Consider the following 23,102-nt stretch of genomic DNA (forward strand, 5'->3'; position numbering starts at 1 on the left):
TTTATTATTACCATTATTCTGCTACTGATATATTTTTCATAGTCTTCAACTTAGTGCTTAATATATTTAACCCCTAACCGCTTTCAGAGAGTGAAATCAAACTTCAAAAAGATCATATTCGGGGCATTTCTCTGTGACAAAGAGCCAAATGTAAATAAATTATGCCCTAGTTTCAGGTGGTCAAATTACCTTTGTTTTCTAATTCTACTGATCTGTTTTCGGTAAGAAAAAAATTTTCCCTCTTTCAGTCAGGAGGGCATTTGGCTATCTCCAGGGGTAAAAAAAACAATAGAAGAGTCAAGAATTTTTAATACTTCTTATCTCTTTAAGTGGAAACTCTAATCATGAATAAGTAATTCGTAATGAGAAAGAAAAACATTGCATTTCTTAGATGATTCCATGCAGTGACAGCTGTGTGATCAGAGAGAGTTTAAAAACAAACAAAACAACCAAACAATACAAAACACCAGAACCCTGAACCCTGAACTCAGGTGTTAGGTTAACAACCATTGTAATAAAGATAAGATACTTAAGGAAGTAGTATTTTATCAAGCTTCCTTCTATCCCGGTTTCAACCAGTGCTGAGCCTAGCATTAGGCACTACTGAGGTTGATGACTTGAGGAAAAGGAAACTGCAAAAGAAGAGATAATCACTCAGTTCTTCAGAGATTTTAAGTGCCTATTTGCCCCCCTGCTGGCTTCTGTGCCAAAGTGTAAGCTGCACTTCATTATATAGAACAAATAAACCAGAATGTTTTATGGCATCACCTGAAGTTTTTTATCATGTGCTTTTGACAACCTCTGTGCAAAGATGTACATTTCCTGAGTTTATCATACATTACTTTTTTGTCTGAAACTGTCTCTTCATTTTACTTTTTTTATATGACACTTCATAAGAAACCAGTATTCATGCGTGGTTTTCTTATATCTCAAAATCAGATCATGAAAAGAGTTAGCTGGGTGCTAAGGGCATTTCATGATTTTTCCCCCCTAATACGTCCCCCTTATGTCCTTGGAAATCTGAAACAATGAATATTAACTTTTTTTTCACACTGATTGGAAAAATAAGTCATGATGAGACAGCAAAGGTTATGCCGAAGATACGGGAACCAGGTATTATTCAGTTTGGGGGGAAATGGTTTGTTACTTTACTCTCAGTTATGGAGTTGAGGAAATAAGATTTCTTTGATAACTGAAACAAAATTGCCACCAGCTAAAACTCCATCTCTATCTAACCTAAAGATAGGATTACTCAGATATTAAATTGGGCAAGAAACTTGATTATAAAGGCGCTTTTCAGAGTTGTAATCTGGTTTATCAAAGTGTTAATATGAGATTTTTCCATAGGAGATCCCCATTTTGTACCACAATGAAGAAAAGTGCCTGCCAGACACAGGCCTATTTTGAAAAGAGATTATTTAATTAGTTATTTTTATTTCCAGTGAGTCTGGCAGTATACTGTGAGGAATCACTTAGTTTTCATTCATTAAAGAAGCCATAGTTTATATTCCCCCCAGGCGGAGATTTATCTGACAATTTGAATGCTTTGGTGACAGAAATATCTGATGATGAATATGATATTAAGGAGATGCCAAGTGACATGGCATTTTCAATCATTTTCAGTAACTGCTCATGATTAATAATTGTGCTCATGTATGTATTTTAATTCTTATTAAAGAACATTTTGCATGGGAAATGGGAGTAGATGTTCTACTCTTCTTTTATGAATAAGAAGTACATGAATATAAAAAACTGGCTGTACCAGTAGCGTGTGTTGAAACCTTGGGTCTCCAGGTAGTCACGATGGAAGTCGTTCTCCTCCCATCCGTGACGTTTAATTCATTTTTGCCTTATAATGATGAAATAACAACAACGTAAAAACTACCATTCACTAGGTACATACTGACTGCTGTATAGTTGGCTACATGCTTGCCCTGTATCATTTCCAATTTATGGAACAAAACTAAGGTGGATGGTGTGTTTTTCCTTGTGATACAGTTAGCTCACAATTTCCATACTTTGCTGTATATTGGTATCACCCAGATTTGTTAAAATGTAGACATCTGGAACTGCATTTCCCTTCATACCCATCACCAGAATTGCCACAAAGAGCAGTCTTGTTGAGCTGCTATAATAGAAAATTCCCCAAGACTCAGTAAGTCACTGTGTACATCACAAGTCACCAGTATATTACACTTAATTGTTACCTTAATTATTTCCCACATAAATTACTTACACTTGTAAATTGCAGGATCTTATGAAATTGTGTACCTTTAAATCTATTAATACAAAGCAAGTGTTTCTATTTCCTTCTTAATCTTTGCAGTTTTAGCTGAGTGGATATCTTTTGAAATATGAAGGCATCAAAAATATATTATGATAACCCCTACCTGAGCAATTTCTAGTTCACATAGTCATTTTTCTGTAGCTAAAGAGAATTTGGGTAATTGAAATACTTGGGTAATTGAAATACTGTTCAATGAATGAAATATTTTCTTACTAATGCAAGGTAAAATGTATATTTCAGGTTCTATTTTTATCCAATTTATCATTCCTGTATATTAAAAATAGTAGTAATATCCTGCTGTATCCTGAAGACTATTGAGTTACAAAATGACTGCTTTTCCTATTTTTGAAGTATATAATGAAAGTGAAGGATTCCTTGGAAAAACAAGTCAGTATTTTCCTTATTTGTACATGTTTTTTCTTAGAAATGATAATAATTCTTCCATCTCTCTTTTGGGTTAATGACCTTGCATTATTTTATGTGTGCAATTGGATGGCCCTTACCTGATTCTTAGTTAATTTCACATATACTAGGATGGTGAGCTATCCAATATGATAAGATGGAAGCTTCTTGAGAACCTAGTCTTCTGTATAATTTCAAAATTAGAGAAAAGTAAATTCGATTTTAATTAAAAGCTTAAGGAAAAGCATGAAATTCTAGTTTTGACTAATTTCTCGAAAGTACAACTTCCTAATGGGCAGTCATAGGATTATTTGTAGTTTTAAAACCTTACGTTTGTCATATATTTTAATGTAAGTTTATTGGAAATGTATTTATTTACTTAATCATTAGCCTGAACTACAGAACAATAATGTATTCTGTTGGAACATTACAGAAAATAGCAATTTACCTCATTATGGATATTTTGTTGAACACAGCTAATATTCTGTACTTATTTCAGCAGCTGAAGATTTAATTCCAGTTTTAAGATTTTTAAATACTCTGCTTCTTTGAAATGTATGTATGCATTTTTAGGTAGCTCTAATACAAAGTTTAGAAGTTGGTTTTTTTCTACAAATATTGACAGCAAAAATGAGCATTTAACCTGAACACTGCATAATCTCAAGGTCTACTTTATTGTTACATATAATAAATTTGAAAAGAAGCAAATATTAAATTTTCTATTTTAATAGGCTGGCCCATAGTCATTATACATTATAAAATATATCTAGTATGAATCTCTATTGAATAAGAGATAATGCATGAAAAGCTGGCTTAGTTTTTACAGGTTTGTCATAAAATTGTTGCTCTATTAAATTCTCCTAGAATGTTCTTTCTATAAAATTCATAAAGCATCCTTTGTTTTAATAGCTTTACATTTGTTCTGTTTAAAATTCTATGTTGAATTTTCCTTTTCAGACTGTAGCAATTGCAAACACTATATTCAAAGCCTTTGTGATACTTTATTCTCTAGGAATGTTTAATTAGTAAATGCGTCTATCAGGAATTCATCTTCTGTCTTCACTCTCTACTGGAATTTTTAGTTTCCTTCCCTAACTCCAATACCTCTCTGACTACATGGGTATTTGTATTTATTTTCTATATGACAAACATTTCTTTGTATGTTCAGGAGTGAATGCATACTGTAGAAGTCTCTAGAATTCAAGTAAACAAATCACCTACTACACACTTTCTCGGTTATATTTTGCCGTCGTTTGTTCCAGCTCTTTCCAAATGTCCTAGCATTAGAGGGGGCTCATTATAACATATCTTGCCATCTGCAGTGGCTTCCCATTTAAACCGTTGGATTTCTTTGACCTCTGGAACACAGAGACTTCATACGTGACCTGAGATGGCATCCAGTGTGGGAAAAAAAAAAAAAAAGCTTAACCACATTGCATGGAAAAAAATGGCTAGATAACTGATAATTGGAATTGGGGCTATGATTTATCTCTCAAATAAAAATCAGTGGTTGACATGCCAAGAATATTGCTTTGCAACAAAACATCTGAGGCAGTGCCTTGTGGTATTTATCCTGATACGCATTCACCAACAAAAGCTTAAGAGAGGTAAACAACTTAAAAGCATAGGGTTATGTCTTCTGCACAGCAGTGTTTGAATATTTACATTTGGTATTCAACTCAAGTTTCTTGAAGCAACAGAATCCTACCTTTAGCATTTTACCTTGGCATTTATACCCCCTTTTAGCTCTTTCCTGTGCAGATATATGTTTTGTCAGAAGGCGAGAATAGGTATACATCTGCAGGTTTTTGAATTGCAGGCTTTTGACTCTACAGACAAATGTTTCATCAGACCATGTTGTTATCTTTGTAGTTGGTAGAAGATGAATTGTGCAGTTTAAGTGGAAGCCTGAGAACGAGTTACTGAAATCTTGCCTGGCTGCAAAGTGCATTCAGCAGTTGAAAAGCCCATATGTTTTTCTCATTTGAAAGAATGCATCTTAAACAAACTAAAACACATTCTTCTACTTGCTATAGCAACATTGTTCACTGCATTAGGATGATAATCTTCTTAGATTTTGTTGACTTTTGTGAACTATCTCAATAAGAATTTTGGCCTTTGAATGTTAAAGTCCATAGGCCCTACTATTTAAATAACACCATCACTCTGCATCAGTAGTCTCAAAAATTGACATTCCTATTCTGATTTAGCTTATTCATGGTTTTAATTTTTTCCTCAATTCAAAACAATTAATTTAAGCCGATAAAATATCATAATTGACTTGAGATAACGCAGCATGAAGAAAAGCATAACCACATTTTACAAGAAAATAGCTAGACGACTGATAATTGAATTTTGTAACTTTATGAATGCTGGTTTTTATTTCAAAGATGGTATTTCCTCTACTTTCAAAAGCTGGTTCAAGCATTTCAGCATACCAAGAAAACCTTTCTGATTTTAACAGTATGTTGACTCTTTAGAGTGATAATATCTACATTCAGAAAATTAATTCAATTTCAAGAAAGAAAGAGAAGTAGTTCCAAAAAGCAATGATTTGTTTTAATTTACTTTAAACCATGATAACTGAGAATTGCCAATTTGTAAGGCACTGTGCTGAGTGATTTGGAAACATAAATAATACAAAAGGCATGGTTTCTACCTTTAAGATGTATATTATCTAAGAAAAAATAGGCACAAATAGCTGTTTCTTATCAATTTACCTGGAAACCTCCGAGTTTTCCAATATGGAAAATAATAGAATACAATTTCTGTAGAACGGGGAAAATTCTTAAGTGGCCACATATCACAGAATCATCTTCAAGATTTGTGATGCAAAGAAATGACCTTTTCTCTAATGTGCACATACATTTTATGTGCAATCCAAAGAAACATAACTTATTTGAAAACTGTTTTTATGATTTTGTAATTCCTAGTTTTTCTAATCAAGGTTACTGTGGCAGCACGTGAAGTTTATGCCCTCATACAAAGAAGCAGAGTTTGGGTGTGGAGAGAAACAAACATCACCAAATGTGATTTCTATTCTAAGTTCCTTTTTTTTTTTTAAATTAACATATAATGTATTATTTGTCCCAGGGTGTAGGTCTGTGAATCATCAGTCTTACATAATTAACAGCACTCATCATAGCACATACCCTCCCCAAAGTCTATCACAGAGCCACCGCATCCCCCGCCCCAACCCTGCCCCAGCAGCCCTCAGTTTGTTTCCTGAGATTAAGAGTCTCTTATGGTTTGTCTCCCTCCCTAGTCCCATCTTGTTTCATTTTTCCCTCCCTTCCCCCCACAAATCCTGCCCTGCCTCTCAAATTCCTCCTATCAGAGAGATCATATGGTGATTATTTCTCTGACTGACTTATTTTGCTTAGTATAATACCCTCTAGTTCCATCCACATTGTTGCAAACGGCAAGATTTTGGTTTTTTGATGGCTACATAGTATTCCATCTCTCTCTCTCTCTCTCTCTCTCTCTCACACACACACACACACACACACACACACACACTTCTTTATACTCAAAAAGTTGAAAACAGAGCTACCCTATGACCAGCAATTGTGGATATTTACTCTAAAGATTCAAATGTAGAAAGGGCACGTGCACCCGAATGTTTATAGCAGCAATGTCCACAATAGCCAAACTGTGGGAAGAACCTAGATGTCCATCAACAGATGAATGGATACTCTAAGTTCTTTTAAGGTGGTTACTCCCAGTACCAGGACCAGAGACCAACCCCCTGGGGTGGGGAGCGGGTATCACAGGAATCCGTGAATGATGGAGTAGAAGGAAGACTGTGCTCTGCACAGTCACATTCTTACACTGTGTCCAGGGAGCTCCTTTGCCACCTCCCCAGTTCCTAGAGCCAGACCAGTGGATCCAAGCCCTAGCCCTGAGATCAACCTTTCTTAGACTTCCTGATTTCCTCTCTTGCCTTCTGACACCACTTCTCAACACCAGAAAAAAGTGATAGCCTGAGACAAATCTGAGCAAATGTGTGGGAGGTTAGATGAGAAGTCTCACCAGAAAAAAAAAAAAAGAAGAAGAAGAAGAAGAAAGAAAGAAATCTTCAGAGCTCCTTTTAACCCCCAGGCCACATTGTGAGAAATAGTGGCCTTGACCTCTCCCTCACCAATTTAGAGTCTGGTCTCAAGACAGCTCTAAAACAAAAGAAATGCTAAGAATAAAGGAAAGGCCGTGGTCCAGAGGGCACAGAGGGAGGTTAATGCTTGACTCAGCATTAATTTCTGCAGTATGGGAGGTCATCAGTAATCCATTCTCTGGGGCTTGTGTTCAGCACAATTACCGTGCTATGCTAAGCACAGCAGACAACTCACACTCCTATGAGAAGATGAGACGCTCAGAGAAAGAGAGGCCTGGAGATGTTTAAAGGAGATTTGTTTCTAACATGGCCTTAATTTGAAATCCTTTTCATTCTGAAGATGTCTGGATATTGAGATAGAGCAAATGAAAGCAGTGCATTCCTGTTACGGATTCAGCAGTACATCTCCCTTATTTGAAAGGCTTAATCAGCACACTCAGGAACAAGATGTGAGACATCTTGAGGCACTGCTTCCTTGTCAGCTGCGAGATCAATAAAATGCAGACACCATTCTTTGCCACACTCCACAGAATGAGTGGAATGAGTTTGCAGAGTGAGAAGGACTTCACTTTGAGACTGTTTTATTCACACCGACTTGGCAAAGGCAGGGACGTTGCTCCGGGGAGGGCACCGGAGGCCTGGCCCTAGCTGGCTCAGCTGTTCTTGCTCGACCTGCCAGGTGACATTACCCACTTGCTCAGAGTTAGTCTGCCCATCAGGGCTTGGGTCAGAAGACGTTCGCAGGCCGCTGGGGCAATTCAGGCTAAGCGGTTATTTTAACCGACCATGTAAATGGTGCCTAAAAGCCTCTGGTAATCAATGTTGGTTGAACTCATTAATTCAGGATTATTGTTAAACCTGACAAAAGTAAACACAGTACTAAAGATGCATAAACACAGATCTAGCAGCCAGGAAATGTAGACTGCCGTATTCTGCTGCTCTTAGCTGGCACTGATCAGATGGCCACCGGGCCCACCTCAGGGATGACGGTGGACAGTTTTTAGAAATACCTGGTTGCTGTCTGGCAACTAGGCGAAAGCTCAGTAACTCACTTGACTACCAGTGCTTTTTTTCATTAGGAAAGAAGTGCCCTTCTTTACTCAGCATACAAATAATTTCCAAAGGAGGCCTCTCTATCAGTCCTCTTAATAGAATAGGTGAAATTATTTTTTTTAATTTAAAATTGAATTGCACAAATAAAATGTTATAATATTACCTGTGGGTTTTATTTATTTATTTATTTATTTATTTATTTATTTTATTTGACAGATAGAGATCACAAGCAGGGAGAGAGGCAGGCAGAGAGAGAGAGAGAGGAGGAAGCAGGCTCCCTGACAAGCAGAGAGCCCAATGCGGGGCTCGATCCCAGGACCCTAGGATCATGACCTGAGTGAAAGGCTTTAACTCACTGAGCCACCCAGGTGCCCCTTACCTATGGTTTTTGATGTCTATCTTTCATGTTCGTTTTAAAAGATTACCTCCCTCTGCAAATATTTATTAAATGTCTGCTAAGATCAAGGCTTACTGCTCGATGCCATGAGGGATATAATCCCTACCCGCAAAGGAGCTCCCTGTTTTGGGAGACAACAGATGTACCCACACAATACATGTGCATGAACTCTGGGGCAGGGAAGTTCTGGGTATGGCTTGAGTATAGAAGCAGGTTTTCACTTTTAAATCCTGTCCCTGCAGCCTGATGGATATAGGTATAGCCTCGTGGGGTCTGCATGGCAACAGCAGCTGGGACAAAGGCAGGTCCCCCAAGTTCAGTCCAGCAGCAAGAACAATTGATAAAATTTTAAGGGAGGGATTTGATTCAACAGGGTTATTTGTGAGACATGGGTAATCCCAACTAGCATCTTTGAAGATACTGCATTTCTCTCTTCTACCCACCATTTCATTATTACTAGTTCTGCCCAGCTTTCCTTCTGAACATTCCTTGAACTCTTCCTCTTTTTCGTCCCTCTTTCAGACCTGAATCCTTTTGCACCTGCACAATTTTAGTAGCTTGCTATTTGGCCATAATTTTTCCCCTCTTAAATCTACCCTCCACCATACAGCCAGTAAGATGGATATTAAATGAAAATATGGCCATGGTTAGAATCCTTCAAAAACTCCCAGCAAGTTCTTTGAGCAAAATAATCTAGGGTCTCTCTGTTTCTTCACTTCCTCCTGGGACCATCCCTGCCCCAACCGGCCTTGGTCTATGGATACTGTACTGCCTCTACTTTCCCAACCACACCAGGCTGTTTCCTGTCTCTGTGCTTCCCATCTTCACTGTGCTAGCTCCCACTCTTTTCCTGGAAATCCTTCCCTGAGTCCCAGCCTGGTTTACAATTCCTTCTTCTTTTATCCCGTTGAATTCTGTGCATCTACCATCACAGCATCTGCCATAATATTAAAATGTGTTTTATTTCTGTTTGTGTCTCTCCCACCAGACTGAAAACTCCTTGAGGAAACTGGTGCACAATAGCTCAGCTCCGGCTTCGCCCTCAGAGATCAGATTGGGTATTGCTTCTCAGAAAGGCCATCTCTGATCACCTTCATTTGTTTCACCTGCCTTTTTTTTCTTTCCTTACACTCTTTGATATTCCTTGTTTGTTCAGATTTTGTTCACAGTTTTTCTCCCTGCTAGAATATGAACACCTTGAGAGCTGAGGCCTTTTCTGCTTTGTTCACCACTGCCTAGAAAAGTCCCTGGTATATAGTAAGCCTTTAATAAATACGCAGTTTTCAAAACAAAATTAAATGAGGGATTGATGGATGGGCACATAGTGAGAAGTCAATAAATTAGCTGGAACTGAATTAGCCTATCCCTGATTGATAAGCAGTACAGGCCAATAATGGTAGCAGGTTCATTTTTAACACTTCATGGAACACAAACCACAACAAAACCTCAGTATTTACTTCTGTGCTCACTGCCATCAACTGTCACCCATTGTTTTAATATATCCCATTTTGGGAAAGATCTGTCATATCCTGAATGCCTCTAGTGACATTCTACATGTTTCCTTCATATTTATTTCTTATTCCCTTTCCTGGGATAAAATCACATCCCCCATATAAAATAACAGCAGAATAAAAAGATCTAGAATCAACTTTTGAAGAACTACTGAACTCTTCACTCTATCAATTGATATTATTTTATTTGTGAGGCAGAGAATTGGCTCCAATTCCAGATTCATTTTTTAAAGGTTTAACTTCCCTTCTCACCAGTTTCCTCATTGATTAAGTGAGTGTGGTAACCCTTTTTTTCTTGTAGTCTTATTTTGATGATGTGAGAAAATACTTGTGAATGCTCTTTTCAGACTTGCGAATGCTTATCTAATATGTTGTTCATCAGTTAATATTTCATATTTATCCCCTGTTTGTTGATAGTGATGACAACATATATCTCCATATTGTCTTCCTTTTAAGCATCTTACTGTTCACTGCTTAAGGTCACTTAATCTTAGGTGTATAATCATTTGCATTCTGAATTGCAACTCCTTCATTAGTTTTTATAACTGTTGAATTTAATAGGACATTGGGGAAGTCGATAGCACAGGCAAAAGGAAATTGGGTTTTGAACTTTTAATTATGATGACACCCATTTGATTGTGATCCAGATGATTAGTGAAGAAGAGCTGCTGTTGTGACAACTTTCAGTGTGACATGCAGTAAAAGCCTTGGATTTGCTTATTAGCTCACTGTTTAGAAAAAAAAAAAATAGCCCCCAATACTGACATACATCACGTGTCCTTTAAACCCTTTCTATGTGCAAACCACCATGGGCACGTACAGATGTAACAGTGTGTAAGACCCAGAGCCTGTTCCAGAGAGGCTAAAAGTCTAGGATCACCTCCATAGTATGCTCTAACATGCAGGTGGTTGTACGGAACCAAGCTCATTCTTTTGTGAGTGTGTGTGTGTGTGTTTTAATTTCTTTTCAGCATAACAGTATTCGTTGTTTTTGTACCACACCCAGTGCTCCATGCAATACGTGCCCTCCCTAATACCCACCACTTTGTTCCCCCAACCTCCCACCCCCTGCCCCTTCAAGACCCTCAGGTTGTTCTCTCATAGTTCACCTCCCCTTCAGAAGAGACCCTGAATTGCTAAGGAAATGTTGAAAAACAAAAATAAAACTGGTGGCATCACGTTACCTGATTTCAAGCTTTACTACAAAGCTGTGATCACCAAGACAGCATGGTACTGGCATAAAAAACAGACACATAGACCAGTGGAACAGAGTAGAGAGCCCAGATATGGACCCTCAACTCTATGGTCAAATAATCTTCGACAAAACAGGAGAAAATATACAGTGGAAAAAAGCTCATTCTTTTTTAACAATTTATAGTTACAGAGGAAGAGCACTTTTTACCTCATAGCTGTTGAATGAAGGTATCATTGTAACCCCAATTTTTATTTTATTTTTTTCAAATTTCTATTTAAATTCTAGTGAGTTAACATACAGTGCACTGTTGGGTTCAGGAGTAGAATTCACTGGTTCATCGCTTACATACAACACCAAGAGCTCTTCGTAACAAGTGCCATCCTGAATGCTCATCGCCCACTTAGCCCATCCCCCACCCACCTCCCTCTGACAACCCTCAGTTTGTTCTCTGTTGTTAAGAGCCTCTTATGGTTTGCTTCCCTCTCTCTTTTTTCCTTCCCCGATGTTCATCTCTTTGTTTCTTAAATTCCGCACATGAGTGAAATCATATGGTATTTGTCTTTCTCTGACTTACTTAGTTCGCTTCGCATAATATACTCTAGTTCCATCCACGTCACTGCAAATATAACCCCAGCATTTAAAACAAGAAAAACTGAGGGCCTCTAGCTAGTAAGAAAGTAAAACGATACTTCAAAGACGCATGCTTCGTTCAAGAACTCCACACATAATCATGTTTCCTTTAATGGGCTTTACTCATTGGCAGTGTACAGTATGTAAGTGAGTTGTAAAAATTTATTTTTTAAAAAATGTGGGACCGAAGGCTGAGAAAAGAAATACTGAAAAATTTGACATTGTAGCAATAAGGTAGCTCATGTAAAAATACCTTATAAGCTGCGAAGCCCTATAAAAATATGACGTCACTTTATTTTTTAGATTATGTTTCATTTCAGTGAATGCGTAATGCAGGCATAATAAAGATTGGGAGTCTTATGGCAGAGTAAAAAAGATATATGTATATGTATGCACACACAAATACATGTTGTAAGTGTTCATAGTGCAATAGTTCCTGGCCACTGTGTTTGCTGACATGTTCGTTAAAAGTAGAGATTGGTAGGTGGAGTACCAATGAAGTAGACTTATTGAATAGTGTGGCTTGAGGTCTAATCTCTCTCACTAAAAATGGTTACAGATTTGGTGAGAATGTCCAGTTCAGCATAAGGTCTTTAGAAGTACACACCTAAGTGGTATAAAGTTCTTTCTAAAGCTATCATGTAGTTTAATTAATACATTAAACTAAATTAAGTCAAATTAAACCTGGCTCGCTCTCTGCTGTTCTACTGACTGGCCTGCAGTAAATGATCTTTTTGCCTGCTGCATTTTCCCATCCAAACATTGCACAAATCAAGGACAAGGATGCTTGAGACTCCTTTAAAGGCAATATTCTTAAAAAGCTAGCCTCCTGTGGTTGTCTAAAATCAAAGTATCATCATGAAAGTCTCCTGGTGCTTTTATGAAGTCTGTAAAGATCTTAAAATTTAAAATGGAAAGCAAAAGAAGAATCCAAAGGCTCAACATCTAAGTTTTGGTGGTTAATTTTTCTGAAATATGAAAATCAGATTATTATCTATCCTAATACTGTAATTCTAATTCTAAACAGTGAACTAATAAGCAAATCCAATTCTAAAAATGAATGGCTTCTAATAGTACATCGACCTAAAGGTAAATGATATATCAGTTATCAGTTACAAAGATGGAATTTTTTCTCTATTGATGCCATCTTTACTAATAAAGTCTGATAAAAAGATGATTACTTATCCACACATTTCCATCTGTTTTATAAAAAGTGTTTCAAGACTTTAAAGCCTTGGAGAAATATTAGTAGGTAATGTGTTCAGAGCTACTTATTCTCTGAGCATGGGATAGAAAACAGAAACATGTTTACAGTTAATGATAGAATGATTACCAATGAGAAACATCTTTGTAAGTTCTAAAAGTATTATAATGCAAGTGCAAAATTCTTTCTTTCGTATTTCCATCCTCAATCTAAGTGTAAACATTTAATTACTGACAAATGTTGGGCTTCAATATTAATTAAAACCCAAAATATGCTTGGTGACAATCACTGATCAAGTTGACTTACATATATATTGACAATTCATAATGGCAGCTATGCTCCTTTCATATTTTTAGGAATTCTGATAAGTTAGTATAGCATATTTTATAATGAGATTATCATATTATACAAATTGAATATGACAAAAAGTTGAGCATTGTATGTATAACTGAAATTAAGATAACTAGGTATTACTTTTATTTTATCATAACATTACTTATTCTGAATTTTCAAAACTGAATTTAAATGTAGTTTGTGGTGAAATTTTATGAAAGAAGAAATTCAAATATATGTAAAAATATATTTACTTTTTAGATGCATTTGCCTTCATTTTTAATTTTAAAATCTAAATGCATTTGATATCTGAGAACATATTAGAATTGTATTATGCCTTACTGTTAGAATTTAAAAATTAAGAAATTTTTCTTCAGTTTCCAAGTTGCAAATATAAAGAAATATTTTAAGAAGAGAATTAAAATGTAAGTGAAAATACCTATATGTATAGTTGTGAATTTTGAATTTAAAATATTAGAAATGTAAATATTTTAGTATCTTGATTTACTTACTAGTGTACATAAGTTAATGTATAATGTCAGGGAGTTTACTTGCTTACTTTATAAATATATTTTGTCTACATGTTTTCTATTACTTACAAGATGTTATAAGTTATCGTTATTAAATGTTATTATCAAATGTTGGCAGATTTGCACTTTGCTGTTTTTGTTGGAAGCATACATAATGTTTATAAATATTAAAGTCAAAAAAATTATAGTAATGAGAAATGCGAAGTCAATATAAAAATGATTTTGACACAAAACTCAGATGTAGGCCAGTCAAGATCAAGGATATTTATTGAGGGTTTACAATTTAGGAGGTATGGTAATTTCTGAAAAGCATAAAATATGATATAGGCCCTTTAAGGGCATTATACTTCCATTAATGTGCTCAGCAGCCAAGGGATGACAGTGAGTAATGTAGAATCGTGATGCAGATGGGCGGTTATCCGTTGTGGTGCCACACTCAAAGCAAAGGAAGAAGAGTGTCATGAGGAGAAAGAATTATTTTCTTCATGTGGAGGTCAATGACAGATCTGTAAAGTAGGTGGCACTCAAAAGGCATAATGGTACATTAAATTTATTAAATTAAATTAAATTTATTTTAAAATTAAACTTATTTTAAAAATATCTCCTATTTATTTTTTCAGCGTAACAGTATTCATTCTTTTTGCACAACACCCAGTGCTCCATGCAAAACGTGCCCTCCCTATTACCCACCACCTGTTCCCCCAACCTCCCACCCCTGACCCTTCAAAACCCTCAGGTTGTTTTTCAGAGTCCATAGTCTCTTATGGTTCTCCTCCCCTTCCAATTTTTTTTTAAATAAACATATAATGTCTTTTTATCCCCAGGGGTACAGGTCTGTGAATCGCCAGGTTTACACACTTCACAGCACTCACGATAGCACTTACCCTCCCCAATGTCCATCAAATCTAATAGCCACATTTTGAGAGTGAATTTTTTCTGATACATATTCACATCTTTTCCTAATTTGTTCTCAGAATGTTCAGGCCCATTGGGAATTGAAGGTGGAATCATATCAAATCAGCAAATCACAGCTTCCTCTACCCACCGAGCTCTCTTTGGACTCCAGAAGTGGTATCCCTACTATGCACGTCTCAATAAGAAGGGGCTTATCAATGCATGGACAGCTGCAGAAAATGACAGATGGCCATGGATTCAGGTAACACGTGGGATGGGACAAGGTGACTGCCAAGGAATGACCAGAATCATTTCAGAAAGAATACAAGTCAGAGCCCAAAGTGTGACTTCTCTCTTTTCATGGTCAGAGGGCAGGATGATTTAGTTGAGTCCAAATTAGGTATAAAATCTGAAACTGGGGGATATCTGTACATTGACTGAAAAGTGCATTAACAGGGTTAAAAATGTTGAAATTCTTGGGCTGTAAATATGACTGTTTTAAGGTACATATCAAAGAAGGGGTTTGTTTACATATGCCATGTGTTCATTAGTACTGTGTTAACATTTAACAGCAATTGCTGACCCGTGAAGAAAGTAAAAATTGCATCTTTTCTTTCTCTGTCTCAGAATTGGTTTCACATACGCAAAGCATGTAAAGTATACAATAGATGATGAGAATCCCTAAAATGCCATTAGTGCCTTCTTTCAGTAGCTGAGAGTGTATCAGTTCATGCTGTTTCATTTATTACCATCAGCCAGGTTATTTTTTAAACAGAAAAAAACCACAATATACCAAGATAGTAAGTGATTTCCCTAAAATGGGTTGCATGGTAGTAATACCAGAAACTTCTATTTAATCCGGTTAAACGCTTTTTGATGCCTTAGCTGAAGTGAGATAGTAACCTACATATTATGAGGACAGAAAAGGTGATTAAACCATGATTTCTGTGAAAGATTATATCTCTGTTGGGGAGAGCACATTAGTAACATCGAACAAGCCATTGATATCTGTGCTGAAGAGAAGGAAAACCCAGTGTGTGATGGGATTAGTGGAAGACATAATTACCATGAAAAAAAATTAAGGGAGAATAGTTTTTTAGGTGGACCTTGGAAAATGGCTTTCTATAGAGAAAAAAAATCCATGGAACAGCACAATCAAAGGCACCAGGTGAGAATCTGGGGACCATCGTATGGAAATTCATGACTTGTGTATAGAGGAACATGTTCTGAATAAGTGTGTGAGTTAAGTCTGTATGAGGATTCATACATACTAAAATATTTGGGGCTTATTCCAGGGAGCTGTTACAGAATTTTGATTTAAATAGTTGAGCTGTTTTTGTTTACGATATATTTTGAGTCAGGGGTAATTTTTAATGTGGAAATCCATGATTTGAAGTTATTAGGTGGATGTACAGGGATTGCTTTACAGGACTTTAATAGAATGAGAAACTGATTTATGGCCAAGTAACATGACTTCCTTACCTTAGGAACTGGGCTAAGGTCTCCTTCAGATATTTCTTTTATTCAGGTTTCTTATGAATTTTTACATATCCTGCCTATATACATTTCTTTTATCTATATGACTCCAGGTGGTTACCTGATATTGTTTTGTTTTATGCATTTATTTTTGCATGCATTTGCAGAAATTGCTTCTTAAATTACACTTGATTTTTTGAATCTGTGGCATTGTGTGCAAAGAGAATTTTCCAGATAGTGGACATGACATATCTACACAGTTCTGATCCCAGAGTAATGAAGATAAAATTAAGGTTTAAAATAGTTGCAGAACAACAAAAAATGCATATCTTTTATTGTTAAAAATCACTGCAGAGACCATTTTTTTTAAATCACCATAGTGGACTGTTGTGATTTGTGGGGTGGCAATCATGATAAAACTCTGGAAATTAAGATTCGTAGCAGAAGTTGCAGAACGGCTTGTGACGGTGTCGCAAGCTTGCGTCGGGGTTTCTGTTTGGCAAATTATGTTTGCAAGATTTAGTCACTGCCCTGTTTCAATACACCGTAAATAACATACTTCTGCGAAGTTTTCTCTAAGAAACAGCTTATTAATGTTTCATGTCCTGACTTTTCACTTACTTTGTCCCAGTTTATTGCCTCCTTAACTTGCACATCATTCTGCCTTTCAAAGTACACATTAACTTTAAGTTCCCTTTATCCCAATAGTTATAGGTAAAAATAGCCTCAGTGGAACAGGACATTGGTTGACTCTTAGAGAGATTTAGGTTAAATATAACTTTGTAAACTTAAGTAGAATAATTTATTTTTTAAGTAGAATAATTTAATACCTCTTTTATTTTTAAGGGGGTCTATCATTATTTTTTATTGCTATTATTTTGCTTTAAGTCTGAAGATGATAATGAACTCTCAGAGAAAAGCAATATAAGTAAATAAAAAGGCTTTTATATTAAATGAAAAAGTCTTGTGTATAACGGAGGGAGAACTGAAAACTCTCAATTGTCATTTTAATAAGTGTTCTGAGATTATGTTCAAGTTATATTACTGTATTCTTTCATAACATCTTATTTTCTAAGTTATTTGTTTAAAAGAAAAAGTGTATCCTTTTCTTAAAGGAAAATCATATCTAAGAGGCTCTGGGAAGTCTACTCATGTACCCAGTTTTCTGTCTGAGCATTATTAATTTCCCTTGTCACTTAATTCTTTTGTTTATATTCAGTACTTCAAATGAAACATTTGAGTGCTTTGCTTAAACTCACTTACAATGAGCACAGTATTCCCCTAATCTTTCAGGTGTATGACACACATATACTAATTAGTATTCAATTCCATTTTCTTCCTTGTCTAGGTGAAATAAAAATTGAAATTGCCATTTTAAATTTACACACTCAGCGGGCAATTATTGAAAGCACCACAATGTTTATAATTGGTTTTGGATTTAAAGGGTTAGTGCAATAAATACAGTTAAACAAAACCTTTTTCTCCCCATTTTCAAGTTTTTCTGACCTTACATTCCTTACCTACATTTTTTTCCCCCAACTAACAAAGAACCACCACATTGAACATTGACTAGTTCATTGTCATCTTGGAATATCAGTTTCTCTTTCTGACTGATGTATTAGAAATAACCACTTTGTATAATTATGGGAATATGTCTTGGGTTATCTTATACGAAAATATATAACCTTATTTTAATTCTTCTGTGTACTTTGCTAACTGACTAAGGTCTGGAGATGATTATTTGCTATTGATTTTGAAAGATAACTCTTTTATATTCATTTTTCTTTGATAGATACATGCAGTAAAATATTATTTTTTTAATTTCTGAATTGATTTGTCTTATGCATATACATGCTTTCTAGAATACATATACAATACATTTGCAGCCGGTCATTTATTCATCCATTCAACAGATATTTACTAAATCACTGTCTCCTCTGTGGTCTCTACTGTGCTAGGCACTAGAAGAAAGGCAGCACTTTCCTCAAGATGTTCTGAATCTAGGAACACCTGGGTGGGCAGTTGGTTAAGCGGCCAACTCTGGATTTCAGCTTAGGTCATGATTGTAGGGTCCTGGGGTTGAACCCCATGTGGAGTTCCGTGTCAGACTCTGTACTTAGCGGGGAGTCTACTTGAAGATTCTCTCCCTCTCTCGCTCTGCTTCTCCCCTGCTCTCTCTTCTCTCTCTCTCTCTCAAATAAATAAATAAGTAAATAAGATGTTCTGAATCTAGAATATAGTAAAGTAAACATGGTAAATATAATAATATATAAATCCTGGTCTTACGTCATCTGCTAAACCTTTCATTTGAACCGTAATATTTGATTATATTTGAACAGCTATTTAGCATATTTATAGAACATGAGGAGAGGAATTGGCATGACACTAGGAATCACATAGCTATATTATTGCATGCTGCTCTGTTTGATGGGTATACCAAAGCAAAGCCATAATCTTCCTTTGAAAATTAATTCACCAGGAGTAGTGTCAGTACAAGTATTTTATCACTGAGAAAAATAGGCTTTGATCTTTCCCTTCTAAATAATTCACTAATCTTTCAAAAAATGTGAAAATGATCTTAGTATGTTCCTTTTCTATATGCCACAAAAGTTTGTGTGTGGGGAGAGAGCGTTACTTCTCAAACTTTAATGCACCCAGGAATCTTTTGGGTCACTGGGTAATAATAGAAACTTCTGCACTGCCTCTCAGACCTACTGCAGGTCATCGTCTGACTACACTGAAAAAAAAAAAAAAAAACATGTCTCATCAGCTCATAAGGCCTAGATTGGAGCTGCCCCAGATACATTAAGAAAGAAATAAATAAAATTAAAATAACACTTTTGCTTGCTGATCTGGGCACTTTGGTGTTGGAACTACAAGTAGTGATAACTGTATGGGGTAGAAAGAGAGAAACAAATGGTGAAGAAATACGAGAAAGGATAATGAGAACTGTGTGACCCACAAAAGTTCTCTAAACTGGTTGGAGGCAGAACCATGTTAGATTATCCTAGGCAGAAGCACCCAATTTTAGCAGCAATTCATAACAAGCATTATTCACTAGTCATAAAATCTTTAAGAATTTTCAGCAACTACTATTCTTTTTTTTTAATTTTTTTTTCTTTTTAAGATTTTATTTATTTATTTAACAGAGATCACATCAGCAACTACTATTCTTGAGTGGCTTATAGATTCTTTGTTGTTTGAAATTTTAAAATATTCCAAACCAAGACCACCTGACTTCTGTATTTAAAACAAAATAACCGTTACGGCAGAATACCTGGGCCCAAATGAGAATTATTCAGTGCAAGCTGAGTTACAGATTCATATTTCTGGAGTACACGTTTCATACATTTTTTTTTTAATCTTTGTAAATGGTAGGATTGAAAATGCTGCAAAAGGGGAACCTGGGTGGCTCAGTGGGTTAAGCCTCTGCCTTTGGCTCGGGTCATGATCCCAGGGTCCTGGGATCGAGCCCCACATCGGGCTCTCTGCTCAGTGGGGAGCCTGCTTCCCCCTCTCTCTCTGCCTGCCTCTCTGCCTAGTTGTGATCTCTCTTTCTGTCAAACAAATAAATAAAATCTTAAAAAAAAAAAAAAAAGAAAAGAAAATGTTGCAAAAAACAGAGTAATCATCTATGTCATTTCGGAAGCCTGTATGTAAGGTGTGTGAAACTCTTTTGGTACTTACAGACCACCAGAGCTCCTTGAGATACAGAAACCATCTTTAAAAACATAGGCGATAAGAAGAAGATTTTTCTTTCAGTTTCGGGTTGTTTTCTATTTATAGAACCTAAATTGCATAGAATCTAATCCATCTTTACTACTTCTTCATTCAAGTAGAAAATGTTTCAGCCTGTCTTTTTCCTTAAAAAATCTACTTTCTCAGATGTAGTGCCATCCATACTAAACACCTCTCTAAGGCAAATGACATTTCAACATCAATGTGCTGGTGCTTCTAGCAATCTCTTTTTAGAAACAGTATTCCTAAATGGAGAATTGCAATTTTTCTTTGTTTATTAGAAGTAACCTTGCATACATAGTTGTGTGTGTTTTTAAAAAACAGAAAGGTACTTAGCCTTAAGAAAAAAAAATGGTTGGATAGATAAGTACTGCAAAATAATACATTTGGTCTATTTATTTGGTCATTTATGGCATTTATACTAGCACTAATACATATTGCCTTCTGACGTGCTTTAAGGGATGCGTGTTGGATCTTAATTCCAGATTCTGTGAGCTATGGAATATATGATTAACAATACAGCAGTTGTTCTCTCATTTGAAAGAAGTTGTATCTAGAATCCCATCTCTTTGCTCTGAGCTGCTTCTTCTCTGACTTCCAGCACCCAGGGCCTCATTGACCTGGATTTCTTGCTGTTCTCAGCTTTGGCTGTCTTCTGCTTCTGTGCTTGGCACATACCCTTCTTGCTTCATCTATTCCCACCTACCAGGCTTCTTTAGATTCACATCCTTCATTCCATTCTGTATCACGTGAGTCCTGGAATTCCTGCTTTTCATCTCCAGAGATATGAGTGACCACACTGGGGGACCCAGGTGGCTCAGTCGGTTAAGCAGCCGACTCTTGGCTTTGGCTCAAGGCATGCTCTCAGGGCCATAAGATCGAGCCCTGTGTTAGCTCCATGCTCAGTGGGGAGTCTGCTTGAGATTCTCTTTCTCTCTCCCAGTGCCCTTCTCCATGCCCCATGCTTGCTTTCTCTCTCTCTACCCCCAGTATAAATAAGTAAATCTTAAAAAAAAAAAAAAAAAAGAAGAAGAAGAAGGAACCACACTATCCTTTTTTCCCACTCTGTCAGTTACATATATTACTCTAACAGTAACATTCTCTTTGGTCATTCTTTACCTTTCTCTCTCCTATCCTGTAAGCCACTTGAGAGTACGAATTACACCTGATTTACGTCTATTTCCATAGCACCTTGAATAAAAAACAAAAACAGATAGATGCAAATATTTGATCAGTAGAATAGAGAATGTTGAGCAAAATAAGTGGAAGAGAGCTAGTGTCTGTTTTTGCATGGTGATTCTACTACACTGGGTGGTGCTCAGGGCGCCCCAACAACCCAGTTCACTGTCTGTGTTCAGATGTCATAAACCATATTTAAATTGTGCCATCTTAGCACAATCCCTTTGGTGCCATATGTCATATGTCCAGCCACACTGTAGGAAATGCTTCACCCGTCTGGGCAGCACAGGAATCAGAATTTCTGCAAATCCTGATGGCCCATACCTTTCTCTATAATCACTGCAAACCACCTTCATAAGCAACATTAGATATACATGGGTAATATTTGTAAGGGGCTCTCTAGGAAGCCTAGTAATTAAGCCTTGAATACCAAGCACCAAAATTTTTATCTTCTTCTAGCCCACTTAAGTGCTTCCTGAAATGCTAAAAATTAAATGTTTGTTTTATCCTCTTGCACATTTTTATAAGTTTGTTATTATAGTCACACAAGAATTTGAAACTTTATGCAACGCTGATGCTAAAGTAACCATTATCTTCTAAGATTAATTTGCCCTGGTAAAACAAGCTTTTAAAATACTAGTGTCTCTCTAGCTTATGTAATTGTAATTTTTACACTTACAGAAATGTCAAAGACATACAAACTATATCTTATTACTATTATTCATAAAATTTAGACTGTGAAGAGTTACAGTTAACACAGTTTTTAACAGCTGTTAAACTCTGAGTAGATAATTCAGTGAACTTACCCGTGTATGTTTGATTGTATTTGCTACACATTTTGGCCATAGGGGAAACATTTTCAGCTTAACTTTTATATTTACAAAGGTTAAGATTTTAAGTGCTTTGTAGTTCAGTCAGTTCCCATTATCTTATGACTATTACCAGAGTGATTTTTTAGTTTACGATACTGTTAAGAGTGAACTAGAGATATTCTGATTAATTGAAAATAGCGACTTGCGGGGCGCCTGGGTGGCTCAGTGGTTTAAGCCGCTGCCTTCGGCTCAGGTCATGATCTCAGGGTCCTGGGATCGAGTCCCGCATCGGGCTCTCTGCTCGGCAGGGAGCCTGCTTCCCTCTCACTCTCTCTGCCTGCCTCTCTGCCTACTTGTGATCTCTCTCTGTCAAATAAATAAATAAAATCTTTAAAAAAAAAAAAGAAAATAGCGACTTGCTATTGTCATGAAATAAGTAGAACAGTCAACATTTCAAATCTCTGGTTTTACAAAGTACCTTGATCATATTCATGGAAAACTTAGGCCAGTTCACTCTTCATATCTCTCCACGTGACCATCGAGTCAGCCTCTGGGCTGTCTCTTCCAGTTTCTGGTACTTAGGACCAAAGGAGGGTAACTGACTTCCAGTCACCTTTCAGAGTTTCTTATTGTAACTTTTCTCTTACATTGTTTGATGCAGTCCTCATAATCCTGTGATTGTGAATACAGCTTCACTGAAGGTGTTAAACCCGATCATGAGAACTGCCGATGGGAAATGCGGTTTACGAATTAGAGTTAGCCACTGCGTCCAATGCAACAATTCTCCCTCATAGGGCCAGAGCAGAGGGCTTCTGCTGGCGGTCTGTCCTGAGTCCCTAGAGGTGAGAAATGCAGAGAAGCAGGAGGAAAAGTGAGAGTCTGAGCTAAAGGTTTGATTGTCTTTTCATGTTTATCTTCTGTGAACCAGTGGGATTACTGTTTGGATTAGGCTGAAGGAATCCCTTATTTCCACTGTAGACACTGAACAAATTTGTTCTGCCCCAACACCTTACTGAAAACCCCCTTGTTTTGAAAATGTGACCAAATACAGAGCCACCTAGCCAGATTCTGAAAGCTTTATTTTCTTGAGACGGTGGTTAATTTTTTTTTTTTTAAAGATTTATTTATTTGACAGAGAGAAATCACAAGAGAGGCAGGCAGAGAGAGAGGAAGGGAAGCAGGCTCTCCGTTGAGCAGAGAGCCCGATGTGGGACTCGATCCCAGGACCCCGAGATCATGACCTGAGCTGAAGGCAGCGGCTTAACCCACTGAGCCACCCAGGCGCCCCGAGACGGTGGTTAATTTGAAAGCATTTTGGTTTGGGGGAGTTTGTTGTTGTTTAAAACTAAC

The 23,102-nt window shown here is 36.7% G+C and overlaps 1 protein-coding gene across 1 annotated transcript in view; it reads left to right on the plus strand.

Moving 5' to 3' along the window:
* The window catches only part of EDIL3 (EGF like repeats and discoidin domains 3), a 423,141-nt gene that overhangs the window by 260,308 nt on the left and 139,731 nt on the right, over positions 1–23,102 (plus strand). The window contains exon 6 of the mRNA XM_046001012.1: positions 14,628–14,809. Coding sequence (XP_045856968.1) covers positions 14,628–14,809 — 182 coding nt within the window. The remainder of the gene's footprint in view (positions 1–14,627; positions 14,810–23,102) is intronic.

Source organism: Meles meles, chromosome 3, assembly GCF_922984935.1.
Source record: "Meles meles chromosome 3, mMelMel3.1 paternal haplotype, whole genome shotgun sequence".
In the NCBI taxonomy this organism is placed as follows: domain Eukaryota; kingdom Metazoa; phylum Chordata; class Mammalia; order Carnivora; family Mustelidae; genus Meles; species Meles meles.